Source organism: Triturus cristatus, chromosome 4_1 (genome assembly GCF_964204655.1).
Source record: "Triturus cristatus chromosome 4_1, aTriCri1.1, whole genome shotgun sequence".
Lineage (NCBI taxonomy): Eukaryota > Metazoa > Chordata > Amphibia > Caudata > Salamandridae > Triturus > Triturus cristatus.
Genome location: NC_140585.1, coordinates 526,002,772 through 526,022,507, shown reverse-complemented (window position 1 = coordinate 526,022,507; position 19,736 = coordinate 526,002,772). Strand labels below are relative to the sequence as shown.

Below are 19,736 nucleotides of genomic sequence, written 5' to 3'. Positions count from 1 at the left end.
TGAGGTGTGTGCGTTTGGTATTGGCCAACGAGCAGTGCATTTCCGTAGGTGCCATCCTGGTGGCGCAGGTTGATGATGGACTGTCGGAAGGTGTAGGAATCATGCACACAGCCTGGATGGTTGGTGGCGGCGTTGGCGGAGATTCTTCGGTGGTCCACTATTGCCTGCACATTGGTGGGATACGTGCGCTTTCTGTTGCGCTTATTGTGTGCAGTGTTGCCAGGGCCCACTAATAGGACATGTATGCAGTCAATTGACCCCTGACACGTGCGGGAAGCCAGCTGTGGCGTACACGCCTTGCTTGGTCTCCGGCTGTTCCTGCGCTGTGTGTGGGAAGTATAGGTAGTGGGATACCAAGCTGATGGTGTCATCCATGACCGTTGTGAGGGACTTGGTTTGGCCTGGCTGTGTGATTCCTCAGTCTCAGGCGGATGTTAGTTGAAGGGTACCAGAGGCCAACAGGTGCAGCACGGCCATCAGCTTTGTCTGAGGTGAGATGTTGGTTGTCTGCTGTTTTAGTACCGTCAGCCTGTGGGTAATGGTTGTCAGGATGCGGAGGAGGGTTGTCACTTTGAGTATGTAGTGGGCAATGACATTCTCTGGTGTTGGGGTCTGTGAGGTTGGTTCATTTTCAGAGGGTCGCTGTCTTTGCGCAGCCTCAGTGTTGGTCTGGGGGGGGCGATGGGTGTCCTGGGGGGGGGGGGGGTCATGGGGGTGGTGGGTGTTGGGGCCCTCTTGGGTGTCTTGGGGTCAAGCATATTAAGTGGCTCCATGACATTTGTTGTTGTTCAGTTGCGGCTCTGGGCTGGGCTCCCTTTTGTGGTGCAGGCTGCCGTCCGACTTTACACAAGGTCAGAGCAGGTGTTAGTTTCCTGCTGCTAATGCGCCTTATCGCATGTTTTGTGTATTTCTCGGATCTGGCTGGTCGTTGAGAATGTTGAGGTGTGGTGTTGTCGCTGCTTTTTCCTCGAACGCCTACTCTGCATCTCATTAGCGATAGTTGCCGGGATCATCTGTGGCGATGTTTTTAGCGCCTGCTATCGCAGTTAAACTGGTGCTATGGTCTGTTAGCATCGGCTTGTGAATGGGGTGATAAATTTATCGCGACTTTGGCTGCGATAAAGTGCCGTTATCTCTGCGATAGCTCCTTCAGAATATACCCCATTGAGTCTCTAGAATGAGTGTCAGTGTAAGGGTGCTTGTAGGTCAGTTGTCATCAGTACTGGAGCTTGGTCAGAGAGCTATCTGGTCCAGCTCAATTTCTTCTTCTGCTGCTCAAAAGGAAGTGATTTAAACGTGGGTAGGACTTGTGTGCTGCTGAGTAAAAGGTTTACTCTGTCAGATTCATGTGTGAACCTCCAGGCATACTATACAAGGGAAGAACCCCGCCTAACCTTAAAAATTAAGCAGCATAAGTCCTAAAATTGAACAAGCGTACAGAGGCCCAGGAAGACTTTGTTTCAATCTTTGATACTTTATTTAATCAATACATATTCTAAAAACGTATCTTCTCACAAAATAAGGAAAAAATCTCCCTGAATGGTCATCCAAATTATGAATCCTGAAGTGGCACGTGCCTTGGATAATACAAATAATGTTAAAAAATAACCTTGTCATCTCATTCACAAACATTCATGTCGATCACACACTCATTCATACCACTCTGCAGTTTCATAAATATATCCACATATAAAACAACTTTTGATCAATATTCAAGGGTCTTTACATTGCACAAAGATTACTGTAATCCTAAATGGCAATTAACAATCTCCTGAATATCATCTATTCTTAAACACTAAATAGACTTTTATGTTGGATCAGCATCTCTTTTGATCCTGTATAATGTGCAGTTGTCCATTCCATTCAATTCATATTTTCTTTATTTCATATTGTGGCTGGACAAATAATCATCAACACGTGTTTCGGCTTAAACGCCTTCCTGAGGAATGCCACATAGTAGCCCCCACCCAAGATCCAGATAGCAAAGAGGGGGGGGGGGTGGATCGGGCATATTGCTGCTTCACGGAAAGTAACAAACATACATTAAGGAAGGTCAGATTCCAGAAAAGTTACAATAGTCAGCCTGATAGACTTCGATCTGATTTCCTGACGCTTCACCATATACTTTCAAATTTCTTGATCCAAAAGGGGGGAGGTAACCTCATTCCATGGAAGTTGGTCCCAGCATGTGACGTACAGCCCGTAAAAGACTGTTTTTGAGAAACTCCCTCAGATGAGGTAACCCCCTTTTTGGATCAAGAAAAGCCGCCAGTTATCTGCGCTGAGAGCCATTCAAGGATAGACCAGGGTAAGGCCCTTCTGTATAGACCGCACTGTGCAAGAAAAACTGCTCGGCTGCGCTCCTCCAGCACAGTCAACAGCTGGGCAGCCCCATTACAGTCAGTGGCAAGCTTCCAAGGGTTTAGCGAAAGAAATCCAGCTCAAACAATGTACAAGTAAACAACTAAGATTTTGACACTGGACGTGTTAACATTCAATATTTTTTTTTTATCTTTAAACTTCCAATTAGCAGCTTTAAAATAAACTGTCAGCTGTTTCTGCCCATCTTAAAGGGCCCGTTTACTTTGTTTTAAAAACAAAATCGTTAGGAGGTGCCTCAACTTGCTTCAGCGCCATTTAGTTCCTCTTTGAGATTTTAAGTTTGGTAGGTACTTTGATGCACAAGCCACTAGAGTCCTTAATCTCGTGGCCTGTATAGGAGAAACTTGGGTAACATTCCAGCGAAGCGGAACCTGCCTTGATGGCCTTCCATAGGCATGAATAACCACAATAGACGTGTGTGCCACTCCATTGCATCTCTTGATGTATTTATGGATTTAAGATGCTTACATAGCACAGCTCTAAGACTGAATGGGTGTTAATGTGCTTTGCATTGTTAGAGCCACATAAAAAACAATTCTATTTACACATACATTGAGAAATCAGAATAGAGACGGATGTTTCGTTTGGCCAGATGATTGTTTGAACTTTTTATCGAGCACTTTGTTCAGCTTGTGCTCGATCTGCTTCGGAGATGTTTGCATTTGCACAGTCTGGATAGGAGGAGGTAGACGTACAGTAGAAGAAACATTACCTTCATGACGATTCAAGTCCTACTAAACCTTTTTAATCCCCTTTTCAATACCGTCCCAGGCATCAACGAGGCCTGTGCTTTGCCACCTTCTTATAGTAGGAGATGTTGGCGATGGCTGCGTAGAGGAGCACGAGCGTGAGGTATGTGGGCGCGTGCACGCGTGGCAGGCCTCCAGTTGGTAAAACTGCAGAGCACGCGCTCCTCCCGGCCTGCTGAAAGAATGGCTCCCCCTACTGATGGTGGGACAGTGAGGCCCAAGAGCTTAAACCACCACGAGGGCAATCTTTGCCTTCGTGACAAGAGGATATACCAAGTATTCATGTTCGATCGAGGGCCGGCTTTAGGGCGGTGCGGCCGGTGCCACCGCACCAGGTGCTGGCTTCCTGGGGGCGCCGTGTTTGAAAGTTTATTAAGCTTTTGAAGCACCTGCTGCAGCGTTTCTTTCCGCCTGTAATTACCAGGCCTCACATAAATGTCAAAACTCGTTTGATTAATTATCTTCCTGGAGAGAGCTCAGCTTTTTGTATAGTTGAGGTTTTGACTTAGGTGAAGTTAGTGCAGAGGGTTAAGATGCCTGCTGCAAAGAGCTTGTATCAAGTAGATTACAGAGTGCGTATGATGTAAACAGGTCAGCAGATTACTGCTTTCAAAAGAGACAGCCTTTTGTTACTTGCAATTTATAACTTAAAGTCCTAATATACAACAGTGAGCTATTAACTTTCATCCCAGAACTGCATACACACATTATTAGAACATTGATTAATGTTGCAAAAAGGGTTAATTTGGCTAGAAATCGATTCTTATTATTAAAGAAATCTCCCAACTATGCTGTTTCTTTTTCGCCTCGGAGTCTGTGCTTCTCCACACCAAGCACTCTTAAACTATACTGCCTACCAGTATGGGTGACATGTGACTCCTACACTTTCAGTCCTTTGGCTTAAGTAACATTTCCTTTACACTGATTTACACTCGTATGATTGATTGTCTCTGTGTAATGTGTGTGTGATGCAAAGTGCTCGGACAACCTACACTGGTATGAGTGGCGCTATATAACTAATTAAATGCATCTGAGAGAGTGTGGTTATTGTGACTTGCTCACTGTTAAAGGGTGCTAGTGAGAGAATCCGTGGTGGAGGTGGTCATTGGGGGTGGGGGGGGGGGGCGCCAACAAACATTGTCGCACAGGGCGCCACCAGCACTAAAGCCGGCCCTGGTTCGATCGATGCGTTTATAAACGTCATTAAGGTTTATGTAAACTTTCAATGGTGTTTTCAGTAATGCGCTTTTTTCCATATATGTTATTACGTGCTGTACACAGTTAAACGTTGAATCACTGCTAATTGTAATGGATTAATTGAAGAATGTGTTTGCAGAAGTGTTTTGTCACTGAAATGATTTGTATTTAGATTCCTAATGCAACCGACGCAAGCAGTGGCGATGACTCGGGCTTACTGTCCATCCTCCGGCCAGAGCAGACGGTGTGCACGTGGTACCTTCACTCGGATGACGTCAGCCACCTGCTGGCCTTGGCTGTCACTGTCCCATACACTGACAATGGTAACGTATTGGAAACCTGTTTACGACTTTCGGCTGCTGAGTTCATTGCATGAAGAGTTTGGTGCTGGAGATCCTGTGAGTTTCCAGGTGCCCTCCTTGTCTAGCGTTGTAAGGATGACATGGCTCTGGCCGGGAGTTTTGTGTGGTGATCCGTCTGCAGCTTAATCCTGCCTGGTTTGGATTCAAACTCGAAAACGGATGCTATGCATATTGTGGCTTTCTTCTGTGATTATTCCTTTTACTGTATATCAGTGTTGTATCGCTAACAGGCCGCCCTTTGACTGCTGTAAAACTGATGCTGCGCTCGGTGCTGCTAGTAATCTGCGTTCCATAGTGCCCTACGGCATGTGCTCAAGCCAGCCCTGCAGAAAATTCTGGATGCAGTTTCTGTACACGTCGTGGCTGAAAGGTGCTCCAGGCTTGGCCAGACCTGTAAAGGGTCCTGGAGCATGTCCTGCTCTGTGAGTACCACATGCAGAGGTACTAGGCTGGGCCCTGTAGTCTGTAGTCACGGGTTTGGACAATTCCCAGCAAATTCTTTAAGCAGGGGTACTAGGTCCAGGGCATTGTTTAGGGCAGTGGTCTTAAAACTTTTCAATGCCTCACCCCCCCCCACCCCCCCCCCCCCCACCCAGTAGAAAAATAATAATCTGCCCCCTCAGAATTTTTCAAAATGATGCTATTAAATTGTACCTATTAAAAGTATCCACAGTGTGTGGCTGGGAGTTTTGAAGACTATTTGGATTCACTTCTCCTTTGACACTTTTTTTGCAGTTTTATATAGCGTAAACTCTACCCGAAGGTGTCGAAGCGCTTTACATGACCACCAGTTGCATTACAGATGGACACATTCATTTCTAGGTACGGGGAGATGGTGATGTGCTCAGAATCACAGAATGTTTGAGCCTCCTACTAGACTCGAACCTGGTTCCTAGCTTCAAAGCCTGCTGCTCTAGTTGTTAAGCCATATCCTCACATACTCCCAGCTAGAATGTAAATGACATAAGATGTTAGTGATGGCCCATTACAGAGCATAATGCTACTTTTAGCCAGAGCCTGGAGCCCCCTGGATTTTCTGCCCCCCCTCCCCCCAGGGTGGCCCGCCCCCCAGTTTCTAGACCCCTGGTTCAGAGCTATACCCTGTGCCAAGTACTTACTGGGTAAGGAAGCAGGCTATGCCCCATGACTGCTGCGTCATTGGACAAACCACAAAAGATGCACTGGAAAATCTAAACTTGGCTGAAGGGCAGTTGTGATTCTCTAACATCACATGACGACCTATGTGCTAGGAAGCCTTAAAATATCCTGAGAAACCCACAGTTAAAGGGACCATACGTCAAAACCATTGAAATTTAACAACTCTGGTTCGCTTTACCACCATAACAACACTGCTCTTCCCTTAATCACATAGCTTATAACTTTATAAAAGTGATAATTGATAAACATGGTTTGGTGCTTTAGTAGCTGAGATTGGCCTTCACGCTTAAGCACAGAAGAAAGCCCACGTCCTTTTGTGGTGTTCAATGAAAAGGAGTTGGCATCACTGAGCAGCTGTTCCTGTACATGAGGTAATCGGAAGCCCAGGGATTCCTCATAGGAACATAGACTTCTACTTGATCGTAATGGGCTCCACCAGTTCACGAGACTGACCTGAGCATGCCTACTCGGTAATGCCCATAGGAAAGTCTTAATATTCTCTTTGAGGTCTTATTTAACATAAGTGTAATGGTGTGGGCATGATTTCTATTGGTTAAGCAATGCGAACATGCTATACTATGGTGCTGTTTGGATAAGTATCCTATTCATCGTTTCCCGCTTCCATGTACTTTGTGACTTGCGCCACCATGGATGCCTTTACTAGTCTCAGGTAGCAACAGTTATGCTGCCTTATAGGCCACATCCCATGCTGGTGCTTCATGTACAGCCTTTAAAATGAAGGCAGTCCATAATTTGAAGCTATGCCTTAACATAGCTGGCAGTCCATGTTCTTCTGAAGTGTAAATTCCATCTCAGCAGAGCTACTAGACTAACCTTATCTTATTTATTTCTTTATTTCGACTACACCGAGTCACAAAAGAAAAACATACAATAATAAAACAAAACATTGACAATTTCCAATGTACAAAAAATACATCTTCAAAACAATGTTAACCAAGAAATTCAAATTATCGGTGTTGCCTGAAAAGAATATCCACTAAGAGTCATCCAACGTTTGGATGATCATATACAACAGGGATGATCTCATTATACCATTGATCTTCTGATATTCCACATTGCAGCTAGGAATTTACTAACAGCAAAAACAGTTAGTGGAGATAAATCAGATTTTAGTATTCGATAAGCATCCAGATGTTTCCTAAAGCCCCATTTTTTACATAGGGGGACAATCCACTTTTTCCTGGGCTTCATGTACGAGGGACAGAAAAACATTACATGAATATCGTTTTCTGGTTTCTCAGTGCAGACAGGACAATTTAAAATAGTTGGTGGGTGCCATCTGCTTGTAAGAGCTCTAATTGGAAGGGAATTGTATCTCCATTGGAGAAATAATTTCCTGAGACCTGTGGGATTGATGTCGTTCAACACTGTCTCCAACTTATAATAATCTTTCATTGATAAAAATGAACTTGTCATTGAGCCCAGTTTATCAGTCACTAACCACGCAGACTGATTGCTTTCATGATCCATACTGACCAGGTCTTTACGGGATATGGTTCTGCAAGCCTCTTCTGGATTTGTCCACAAAAGAGAACAGCCCAACCTGTCAAACTCTTCCTTTATATATTTTAGCCATGGGAGTTTTTGAATAATTGGATATTTTAATAGTTCCGAGAATTCTTGCCTATAAATAGTAAGTTCAGGTGTTGCCCATAAACGCCTCCAAAAAGTTAGGGGCTTTAGACCTAATTCCTCCTTTATGGATCTTATTCCTAGATCTAGCCTAAGAGGGAGAAGGGGAGAACTAGTAGGAAGGGATAATAAATTCCGAAGGAATTTATTTTCCGTGGCCACGATTGCTTGGGCACAATTGTGTCCCCACAACTCGGCGCCATAAATTACTGCCCCTCTAGCCGGCATTTTGTAAATCTCAAGTGGCGGACCAATAGGTTTTATATGAGATTTGTTCCAAAGTTTAGTGATCCCCCCCCCCCCCCCCCCCCCCCCAGTTTTTTGCATTAACTTTAGTTGGGATTTAATCTGATGTTGAGTCCAGACCAAATTCTCATTCACGGTCACTCCCAAATACTCAAACATCTGAACTCTTTCTAAACTGACACCGTCAATAACCGGATTGGGGCGAGATGTTTTTGGGGGATTAAAAATCATAAACTTTTTTTTAGCCGTATTTATTTCCAGCCCCCGATCATGACAAAAGGAGACAAAACCGTCCAAAACTCGCTGGATACCCATTGGGGACTTAGCAAGTAACAGGGTATCCTCGGCGAACATAATCGCCGAAATCCCTGTACCGGCGAGCTTTGGAGCGTCTCTATTGGGACCGCGTTCAAATGGGAGATGACTCCATTTACATAGAGACAAAACAGGGTTGGTGCCAGGACACAACCCTGCCTGACCCCCCTGTTGACGGGGAAGCTGGATGACAGATTACCTTCTCTCCCACACCTGACCTTAGCAAAGTTATCACTATGAAGTCGTATTATAATATCCAATAAGGAAGGTGGAATTCCTAAGTCCCGTAAGACAACCCATAGCTTCATGTGCGGCACCAGATCAAAGGCTGCACGCAGATCTACAAAGACGGTATAAAGGGAACCGCCCTCTACCTTAACCGTCTTCCAAAATAACCTATTCAATCTAAAAATCTGATCAGTAGTCGATACACTCTTTCTAAAACCAGCCTGGTAGTGGCTCAGGATCTCAAACTCCTCAGTCCAATCTAAAAGGCGATCTAAAATCAACCTGGCAAAGAGTTTCTGGGCTACATCTATCAGGCTGAAAGGCCTATAATTGGCTGGGAGGAGAGGCGACCCCTTCTTAAAAATAGGGACCACCTCCGCACCCAACCAAGTATGGGGAACCGGCATACCCATAGAAATTGCATTAAATATTGTTAAGAGGTAGGGTGCCCAGACTCTAGGGTCATGTTTATATAAGTCTCCGGGGACCCTATCCAGCCCTGGAGCTTTGCCCGCAGGAAGCGCCAAAATAGCAGCCTGTACCTCAAGAAGAGTAAAGCTAATCAAGTCTATCTCTGGAACATCACTCGACGGCAGATCACCCCAAAGGGGCTCCGTACTGGGAGAGTCACCCTTATACAGAAGACTAAAGTGGTCTTCCCAAACTTCTGGAGCAATGTTCGGGTTGACTGCAGGATCCGGCTCTGCTGATCCAGTAGTCACAATCTGCCAGAACCTGCGCGAGTCCCTATCCGCTAAAGCAGTTGTTAGGGTGACCCAATTCTCATTTCCCCACTCAAGCTTAGCGTGGTGAATGAGATATCGGTAGGCTCGTCTCCTTTGCCGAATAACATCTCTGCTATCATTATCTTTTAATGCATTCATCAATTCTGTCTTTGCCAATCTACACGCCCTATTATACCATGGGTGCTTCCTACATGGCCTTCTCCTGCAGGGAGCTGGAGGGTTCAGAATATCTGTTAAACTAGAAAATAGAGCGTTATTGAGTTCGGCAATTTTTCCGTTGTAATCAGACAGATGTTGATGCTCAATAAGGACGGCCATTTCTTCCAAAACTGGGCTAACGCTAGCATAGACTTTAGATAAATCATCTGGGTTGCTAGCTAATTTAGCCCATTTTACCCTACGTCTATTATTGGAAAGAACGAGAGTATTAGTGTTATCCGATTGCAATAAAGGTTCATCCTTGCCCAAACCTGGTAACATGAAATCCAAGATCAGGGGATTATGGTCGCTCTCTCCCCTAGGGAGCACCATAAAATCCTGAACTCGATTCCATTCCTTACATTGGACAAAGATATAATCGAGTCGGGCCTCTCTACCAAGTTTATTAAAGGTAGGCTTAGAGGGATTGTCGGATTTTGTTCGCCCATTACATGCTCTAATAGAATGAGCCAATACTAAAGAGGTAAATTGTACAGCCAATGGCGTCCAAGATCTTACAGTAGGTGCTACCACAGGTGGAATTTTCCATAGGTCGTCCTCCTCCTGATTTATAGCATCCAGCAGCCCCTCAAGTGGTTCAAAATGAGAGTTAAAATCTCCAGCCACCACTAAGAGCGTACCCTCAGGAATTCTAGACAATACAGTGGATAACACTTCAATGACCCTGATTCTGCAGAAAAACTAACCGGTCTTGAATATACGTTGATCAAGGCCAAATGTAAGCCAGACCGCCATTTCAAGAGTATACCCTGCACATCGTCAGACCCTGTATCCAAAACAGTGGCACTGAAAACCCAAATGTGTCGCAACCCAGATTATTAGACCCCCTGAGGGTCGACCCTTTCCTCCCCACTTAGCCGGAACAAAAAATGATGCAAACCCCGCACGATGATAATCTTCCCTGGCCCATGTCTCTTGGAAATAGCATATATCATGCAGGTCTATGAATGAGCCCTATTCAGAGCAATTGAGCTTATTGGAAAGCCCAGCTATGTTCCAGGAGAGAATTTTTAATATAACTCGGCCACTGGGAGTATCGGGGGAATTTCCAGATATAGCTTCATCAATTAAAATGGGGATTTGTCCAGAATGACCGGTGTCGGGGGAGCAAACTGCTGACTTCAGTAGTGGACAGTAGAGCTCTCCCTCGACCCCGAGAGGGGCATTCTCACCTTGCAGTCAATCGACCTCCTCGAGGCAGCTAAACCTATTATAACAGGAATAGTCATGCTAACCACGGTATTCCCCTCAAGCTCACTTTGGTTAAGGGAACCTGTGTAAGGGTTCTTTACAACTTTTATAAAGTGTTAACAGGGCAAATTAGTACCTTAGAGCAGCCAATGGGCAAGAGCAGGGCAAAATAAGAACATAAATAAGAGCTTGCTTCTTATTGTGACAGTGTTGGTCAATTAGTCAATGAGTCTTGATGTATAGTAAGTCTTTAGTAATTCTTTATTTTCCAAAAAATAGTTTGCCAGCCAACACGTTTCGTTCAAGTAATGAATTTCTTCAGGGCTGTAAGTTATAATGAGAACATATAAGGGTGTGCACAAAAAGAACATGTGCACGTATGTGTTGTAGACGTTTCGTGACACAGAGGTGAGTACGGAATAGGAACAGTGATGTGGGGAAGGAAGGAAGTGTGTTGGATGAGGGAAGGGGGGGTCTAGTGAAGGAGTAACAAATGTATGCTAAATGAGCAGTGAATAAAAAACGGGAAGAAATTGTGAAAGGGACTGGAGCCAGGGTGGTGGTGAAAATGGTGCGCTATTACAGATTCCTGGTTCCAGGACAATAGTGCAAGTACAATGAAGGCATGAATATGTCGCGAAATCACTAAAAAGACCATGACTGTAAAATGCATACATAAAAGCATAATATCGGTGGAGCTCCCAAGTCAAAAGACACTAATTATTTCAAAAACAATAATGCCTTATCTATACAAGTCAATGCGCCCAGCCCAGTAACAAATACATGCTAAATGAGCAGTGAGTGAAAGAAACAGGAAGAAGTAGTGAAAGGGATTGGAGCCGGGGTGGTGGTGAAAAATGGTGCGCTATTACCGCTTGCACTGATTTCTCCGATTTACACCCAGCGCCTGTTCCCCCTCCTCTTTATCATACTTCCGATTGGTCTCGCTTGACCTGTGCTGTCCCTGCCACCAGATTTTCAGCACAACGGAGCTCCTGCCCATTTTTCCCTTTTCTCATTTGCGCTGCCATATATTTTCTCGCACATTTTGCACCAGTGCTGACTCTGCCCCCCAGGGCCGGCACACACCCAGAGTATCGGATCCATCCCGTTCTCGCAGCGCAACTACACCACCCTGGAGCCCCACCACCCTCCTTTCACCCCGACGTGGCCTGCATCTCGTCGCGCTACGTGGCCATTGTTACAGCATTGCCCATGCCCCACCATTTAAGCCCTTGCCCAGCATGGCTATAAGTTGCCCATGCCCCACCATGTAAGCCCTTGCCCATGCATACTCTCTCGTCTCTGATTCGTCTCTCCCACTTCTCTCTCGCTTTCCCATGCCACCACGCTTTCCCCACCTATTGCGCCTACTTGGCACTCATTTGCCCTCTTTTTTCACAGACTTTGCGCATACAGGCCCTTATCAAGGCGGCCCCCAGCGCTGAACACTTGCCACCTCACTGCTCCGATCCAACAAGAATGCTTACACATGGTACGTAAATGCGCCGTATTTTCATGCCTGGGTGCAGCACCCGTGGGAAGGTCAGCGTCTATGATTAAGAAATCGCCACTTTTCACCTTTTATAACATCCCGGCGCCAACACTTTATTTTTTGACATCAATACCATTGCGGGACTGGGCGCATTGACTTGTATAGATACGGCATTATTAATTTGAATTAATAATTGAAATAATTTGTGCTATGTAGACACTACATTAATGTTTTTGAAATAATTTGTGTCATGTGACTTGGGAGCTTCACCGATATTATGTTATAATGGATGCATTTTACAGTCATGGTGTGTTCAGTGATTTCGCGGCACATTCATGCCTTCATTGTATTTGCACTATTTTCCTGGAACCAGGAATCGGTAATAGCGCACCATTTTTCACCTCCACCCTGGCTCCAGTCCCTTTCACAATTTCTTCCCGTTTCTTTTATTCACTGCACATTCAGCATATATTTGTTACTCCTTCACTAGACCCCCCCCCCACTTCCCTCATCCAACACACTTCCTTCCTTCCCCACATCACTGTTCCTATTCGGTACTCACCTCTGTGTCACGAAATGTATGCAACACATACGTGCACATGTTCTTTTTGTGCACCCCCTTATATGTTCTCATTATAACTTACAGCCCTGAAGAAGTTAATTTCTTGAACGAAACGCGTTGGCTGGCAAACTATTTTTTAGAAAATGAAGAATTACTAAAGACTTACTATACATCAAGACTCATTGACTAATTGACCAACACTGTCACAATGACGAGCAGTGCACCACTCCACCAATCCTATTCTCTCCGTTTTCTGTACAGCAGATGGCACTCAACGACGGCGAGTGCTGGAGTTGGTTTGTGCACGCTCACCCCACATTTGACTACCAGTTGACAACAAGGGAACAACACAGGGTAGTGCGGTCACTGTGTCCGCCGTTGTCTGGAACCACAAAAGAGCTTGCTTCTACTTAAATTTTGCCAAGGTTGTTCAGAGCTCCCTTAGATCATGCACAGTTGCCACGATCGGTAGCAAGGTATTCCGCATTTTTCATTTTTGCTTTCTGGGTCAGTCACATCCACACAGGATATTTCGGCAGGACGACTGGGTGTGGAGTAGATGGTTAATTGAGAAAAAGTATCTCCAGCACATGGTGCACCAGACACACTAGTGATGCCTCTCTCCAGCTGTCCTCATAGAAACACTAGTGATGTTATTAAATCTTGTTTAATGACTAAGAGCCTGTACTCATAAGTCGAAAGAGTTGAAGCACATGAGGATGCAAATAAAGGACCCAGGACAAAAAATCATGTTCACAGATGTGCTATGTTGATGTACTATCTTTCCAAATGTAGATTGGGCTGAAGTTTGGAACATTTTTGTTCCTGTGATTAACTTGGTGTTCCATACTCTGTGCTTAGGTTCACTATATTTCAGGGATCGTGTATGATTGCAGGCGATGGGGATTTCTAATTAGAGTTCCTAATTGGATGCATTATTTTTAAGTTTGCAATATCATAGGAAAGGGATGTTCATGGAGTACATATGGAAAAGAAAGGAAATACATTAATTTTATTTTTTTATCTTGCAGATCCAGTGCCTGGAGGTTGTAATCTAGAGTTTAACTTGGATATTGATCCTAATCTTTATTTGGAGTACAATATTTATGAAACAGTTGTTAAATTTGCTCCAGCTAATTTGGGATCTGCCAGGTATGCATTATTAAACTATTTTTTTTATAATTTTGCTTGCATTAAAATAATACTCTCTTGATTATGAAAAACATGGTCTCCTTTGTCCCCAAAAAAGGGGTAAACTTCAGCAAATTTGTTTTGAGTTGAGTAGAGGACCAGTCACAGATTCTAAGTACACATATTGAAAAGTTGTATGCTTGATGACACACAACATTTGTATCCTCCTATTTTATTCTACCTCAAAGACGCACTCTTTCTGGTCTCATTGTACTGATATATTTAAGACCCAAAAACTCATTGTTGTTCTGGTGGTGCCTTGGAGCATCTGAAGTATGTCATTGGTTCTGCAGCCTAGCCATTTAAAAGGCAAGAACTATTTCATGGAATGGTTAGCTTGAGATACAGAACACAAAGGCGTGTTCTTAAGTGCCACATCATACAACTGAAATTGCTTTTTCTTTCACACATAAATACGTTTTAACCAGGGTGGACTATGTCAATCTCAGCACCACCAGCAACCTCTTGGGTATGGGAGCTCGTCCGATGTCGCTGTCCAGCCTATCCATGTAATCCTTCTTAACCCCGATAGGCGTCTAATGAGATAGTTGAGATGGGGTCAACACTTTTGTGGCCACCTGCCAATTGCCTTTCTGTACATTCATTTGAAAGCATACGGAGGATGGTGGACACCAGCTAGTGGCAGGCAAGAAGGGTTTGATAAACATGCCGGGAAAAGTAAACAAAGTTGTAAAATGTCTCCAGCACAAGCCGGTTTTAAAATTATATCAATTGCAGAAAGAGGCTGCTTTGCTTTTTGAAGTTAAAAGTGTGTTCCGTCTTTTAGAAAGGCACTAATTGGATATTATGTACAAGAGTTTCACCCAAGCTCCTGGTGCAATACCAAGAGACGAGGATTATAAAGAATCCTGTTTTTCAGCTTGTTTTATGGTTGAGCAACACCCTGCAAAAGTGTACAGCTAGCCTTTACTATGTTCTTTTTATTTTCTGATGCTTTATGCAGTGCTTTGATATATTTACTTTTTCTCAGGGTCCCATTTGCTGCCTTGCATATAAACTGTATGTGTTTAATCTTAACAGAGGATCCAGTCCTCCATTATGTGATGATGACACTGGTCCAGACTCCCGCTGGCGGCTGCAATATGATGTCTATCAGTACTTCCTACCAGAGAATGACCTACTAGAATCTTCCATGTTAAGTCACATACAGAAGATGTCAATGGTGCAGCCTGTGAAAGAAAATGGTGTAAAGGTAAATCTAATCTGAAGCAAAATGAAGGTCCGAATGAATCTCGTCATTTTTTAAAAAAATTTTAATACTGTATTTAAATAATTTAGTAAACATTTTTAGGTGGAGATCCTCCTGTATTTCACCATCCAGAAGATATTTGTAGTTTTCCCATGTGAGGCTAAACAAAGACATAACACATTAAGATATTGGGCTGAGAGTTGAAATCTGGGCATGCCAGTTATGAGATACAATTATTAAGTATAATCATATCCCTCACTGTTACTGAATGCCTCCACATCATATGTGAAAGGCCTGCGAAGACAGAGGGCAGAGTCAAGCCACTACCAGTGTTGTGTTTAAAATATTTAATGTATTTATGAGAAAGTAATAAGAAAACCCATTCAGTGCATTATGATATTTTGAGGGATCAGACATTTATGCATTTAATTAATCGCAATTTCTTTTGGAGTCCAGCAGAAAAACATCAATCGTCTGTACTCTCGGACATGCCATTACCCCTCCTTTTAGTTGTTCTAGCCCGCTCCTGACCAATAGTTACTCTGTTCATTCCATAGTACCTTTTCCATGGCCAACATAGTTGTTGATATTCCTTGGGGAAAATCCCGACTTTAATAAATTGCTGTTTATTTATTTAGATTATTTCTTTGATAATTTCAACTTTGCCATTAATATTGACTTGAATATAGTAATTGCTATTAATTTGGATATTTTATAAATTCTTGTAATTGTTTAACTGACATTTTCTAGCCAGAATACGTGGCTGTTTTTCTTGAAAGAAGTACCATAAATTATGCAAAGATGTGAAATATTTATTAATTATATATAGCCAAACCGCAAAACCTCCAAATCTTCAAAGTGTAAACGCAGAGATTAAAGTTTGATTCTGCCGAACGTCCCATGGATACCACAGTTCGACCAAAATGATGTTTAATATTGGGTAATTACCCTAATAAAAAATTCATGTGACTGACAGTACTCTTTGTTAATAGAATTACCAAGTGACTTTGAAGCCTGGCCAGCAATAGCCACACCCAGCAACAAGAAAACAGGCTTCATTCACCTAGGCGAAGCATTTAAAATTGCGGCAGTAGAACTAAAGGCGGATCTTCATTCCACCAGTTACTGGACAATTGAAAAGCCCATGCAAGACAATAAAATAGACATTAATTTCGGAAAGTATTGAGCAACAGGATTACACGCGAAGCACAAAAAATGCACTTTCAATTTACCAGCTAATGATTTCTAAAAATCTTAATGTACAACAGAATATATGCACTTGGAATAGAGCACATAATGAATAGCGAGAACTTGCACTCACTAAGAGTAAATGCACTTTAAAGTTGGCAACTCATGAGCAAACAAACCAAGTCCAAAAATGTCACAAGCAAACACATTTTATTACAAAACACACATTTCACTAGCAACACTGCTCTGCCTAAAAAATTTGATTAAATCATATCCACCTGCAAAAATGTCCAGATGAAACGTACTTTGGACATTTTAGAGCACCCCTCACAAGCCCTGCATGTTAGTTGAAATAAAGCCATATAATTCAGAAGACTCTTTCACGAGAAGAGTAGAATGTAATTTCACAGGTACAATTAATTTCTATTGCAAGAAAATCTTTCAACTGAAACCCCACACTCGAATGTTAACTCTTAAGCAATACTTTATCTGGCCGGGGGTAATGAATGAGGCGCAGATTTATTTGTACTGACACTTTGTTTTGTGTTTTTGTTACAAATTTAGTGTAATGCTCCCAACTACAAATATAATAATCTTCAAGACTCTAGGGACGAATTTCTCAGGAGTCACTGTACCTAATATTTTGCCTACAATGTCTATGAAGAGGGAAACCCTTGGGACTGCTCACCTGGTTCCTGAATGGAGTGTTATGCCTAGAAGGGTATGAGTGAGTGCTGCATTTCTCGGTGGGCGTTTGCTTTTCCTTGTGTGCTTGTCCTACCTCACTGGTTAAACAAATAATAAGATACTTGCGTAGTCTAGCGGAACTTGCCCGTTCCCACATATCCTATACAGAAAAAAAAGGAAAGCAGGACCCTGGGCAAACTGGAGACGCCAAACATGGGCAAAGTTCACTGGGCCCCCCAAAGCCCAAATTACCTAGGTCTCGTCTGGCTCCCGCCATCTTTCATCCTCCCTTGATCTCCTAGAGAGTGAGTAGGGCTTGAGGGAGGGGTTGAATTGTGGAGCATGGGCCAAGGCGGACCCACTCTATATCTGTATGTTCCTCTTTGCCTGATTGTGGTTCCTGTTTGCTCCTCTCTTGTTGCTCATCTGTTTGACAATGCTAATGTCTCTTTAGAAACCTGCTTTTTCTTTAAGGTGCCTTTAATGTGTGTTTGTTGAGAAAATGTCCCTTTCTGAGGGATTGCGAAAGTGGACGGGACAAATATCAATGGCCGGAATTGAGACAAGATATTCGGGCATTACAGTGGTAACTGCACATACTTGTGTATTATTGAGTGACTGCTGGAACAGGGTGCCCTTACCTGGCCACAACAAGTGCACACCCTACACACCCCCCCCCCCCCCCCCCCCCCCCCCCCACAAACCCCGATCTGTCAAGGCGCTTCCCATTGCTTGCTTCAAAACCATCCACTAAGGTGATTTGGGGTTTTTCTGTATCCTTCCTCACATTTTTTTTTAGGATGGTTATTCCTCTTCGTGTGGACATCCATGTGCATGTTGTCAGAGTAGTAGTCAGTCGCCTGTCCCTCTGGATGTTTTCTGTGAGTTTGTTACATGTGCTTCCTCACAACTTCTTCAAAAACTGTTCGTTGGACACTACATCTTGATCAGATGCGGTTTGATCATTACCTTTTCCAAACCTTTTTCACCAGGCTTTTCTATTGTCTGTAGGCTGCTCCGCCCATGATTTTGAGAGGTATAGCTAACTTTTGTTTGAGTGTGGCAAAAAAGGGGACTTAATGTGTATTTTGTGATCTTGTGCACAAAGGGATGAAATATGTGCTTGGTTAGAGATGAAGTCATGAGAACATTACTCAGTTCTGTACTCTCTTCTATCAAGCATAGCCCTGCAATCCAATGGCGCAAGATTTGTATTTGGTAAATCTAGCTTTCCCACCCCTCTCTCCCAGCGTTGCTAGGTACTCTGGAGGGTTCCATATCTAAAGAGGAGGTGCAGGTCACCATCTCCAAGCTGCCTGACAATAAACCCTTCATGACTGCCTTTTTATAAAGCATTAGCTTGTATAGGAGCTCCAATAATGGTCAATGTCCGTAACTTATTTTACAAGACGGGTGAAGTAACTTTCACTCTATGATTGAATCAACCTTCATGTTGTTACTGAAACCTTGTAAAGACCCTTTGTCATGTGGCTCATGCAGGCGAATCTATCATATCAACACAGTCTCATCATCCTGCTTCCATACACTATGCCTGCTCTGAAAGATCTTCAGGTGGATCCCCACCGAGTCCAGAAAGACTGTCGTCCACGCACTCCTCAACAGCAGACTAGACTACGGCAACGCACTCTTCACCGGAATCGCCCAGAAACTCCTCAATAAACTGAAGAACATTCAGAAGGCCTAAGCCAAACTCCTCCGCAATATCCCCAACACAACCACATCACTGGCCACCTAAAAGACCTCCACTGGCTCCCAGTCAGCAAAATAATCACCTTCAAGCTCCTCACACAGACAGCCAATTGGCCCTGGCCACCATCCCATGTATCTGCAAGACCACGGCCAGAGGTAGATCCTTCTCCTACCTCACAGCAAAGACTTGGAACATCCTGCCTCTCCACCTCAGGCAATCCCCGTCACTGCCTCAGTTCAGGAAGAGCCTCAAGGCCTGGCTCTTCGACTGAACCGCAGTGCCTTCAACGGACAAGTAGTGTCTCCCCCCACCCCCCAGCGTCTTGAGACCCTTACGGGTGAGTAGTCGTGCTTTACAAGACACTTAATTGATTGATTTATTGATAGCCTTGCTCAACGGTGCCATTAAAGTAGTTACCAAAATTCCCTTGATGAGATTTGTCTTGCTGAGTCTGGTCTCCCCTTATCAAGCAGACCAGAATGCATTATGCAAGACTCCACAACATGGCTCTCTGTTGGAAGAAATCTTCTTTTAGGAGATGTACACTTTGAGATTTCCTGGTCCTAGTGTAGTTGACACTGTTTGTAATGGGGGGGGGGGGGGGGTGTTCTTGTTCGTTCGTAATCTCTGGAACGGTTTGCTGGTACATAATTTGTGACACATAACTTTTGTTCTGTGTGTTTCAGCTGGTAACTCTGACATCCAACGACAAGACCATTATTTCCTTTTCATCCATTCCCGGACAAGGAGTCATTTACAATGTTGTCGTCAGGGACCCTCGTCTGAATACATCTGCGGCATACATTCCAGTACATACCTACGTTTGTAGTTTTAATGCAACAATAGACAACTGCTACACCCTCGGTAAGGATCATAGAAGGAGGTATCAAATTGGTGAGATGGGTTTGAGACATATTTTGAATTGCCCAAAGAGTTTAAAGCTATGGTACCATGGTTTAGACCCCACAAAAGATCCTATAGCCACACTACAGTATGACTACACATGCCTAGCCTGCCACACCAAAAACATTTAATGAGACCTTGGATTTTTAATGAGGTTGCTTTCCAAGACCCAGCCGTATGTGAGAGCATTAAGGGTGCACTCAAACAATACTTTGAAATTAATGATAGCTGGGAGTGGGTGGTGGGGGGCGGGTTAGTTTGATGCTAACCCTTTGGGAAGCTGCAAAGGTGGTCAGGTGAGACTCCCTGATTTCCCATTCTGCAACCTTTGAATGCTTAGTTA

The 19,736-nt window shown here is 43.7% G+C and overlaps 1 protein-coding gene across 2 annotated transcripts in view; it reads left to right on the top strand.

Annotated features, from left to right (window-relative positions):
• TM7SF3 (transmembrane 7 superfamily member 3) overlaps positions 1–19,736 on the top strand; it is a 213,197-nt gene that overhangs the window by 131,280 nt on the left and 62,181 nt on the right. For both annotated transcript variants that reach the window (XM_085652794.1, XM_085652792.1), the window contains exons 3-6: positions 4,501–4,651; positions 13,535–13,655; positions 14,736–14,907; positions 19,177–19,354. In XM_085652794.1, coding sequence (XP_085508920.1) covers positions 4,501–4,651; positions 13,535–13,655; positions 14,736–14,907; positions 19,177–19,354 — 622 coding nt within the window. The remainder of the gene's footprint in view (positions 1–4,500; positions 4,652–13,534; positions 13,656–14,735; positions 14,908–19,176; positions 19,355–19,736) is intronic.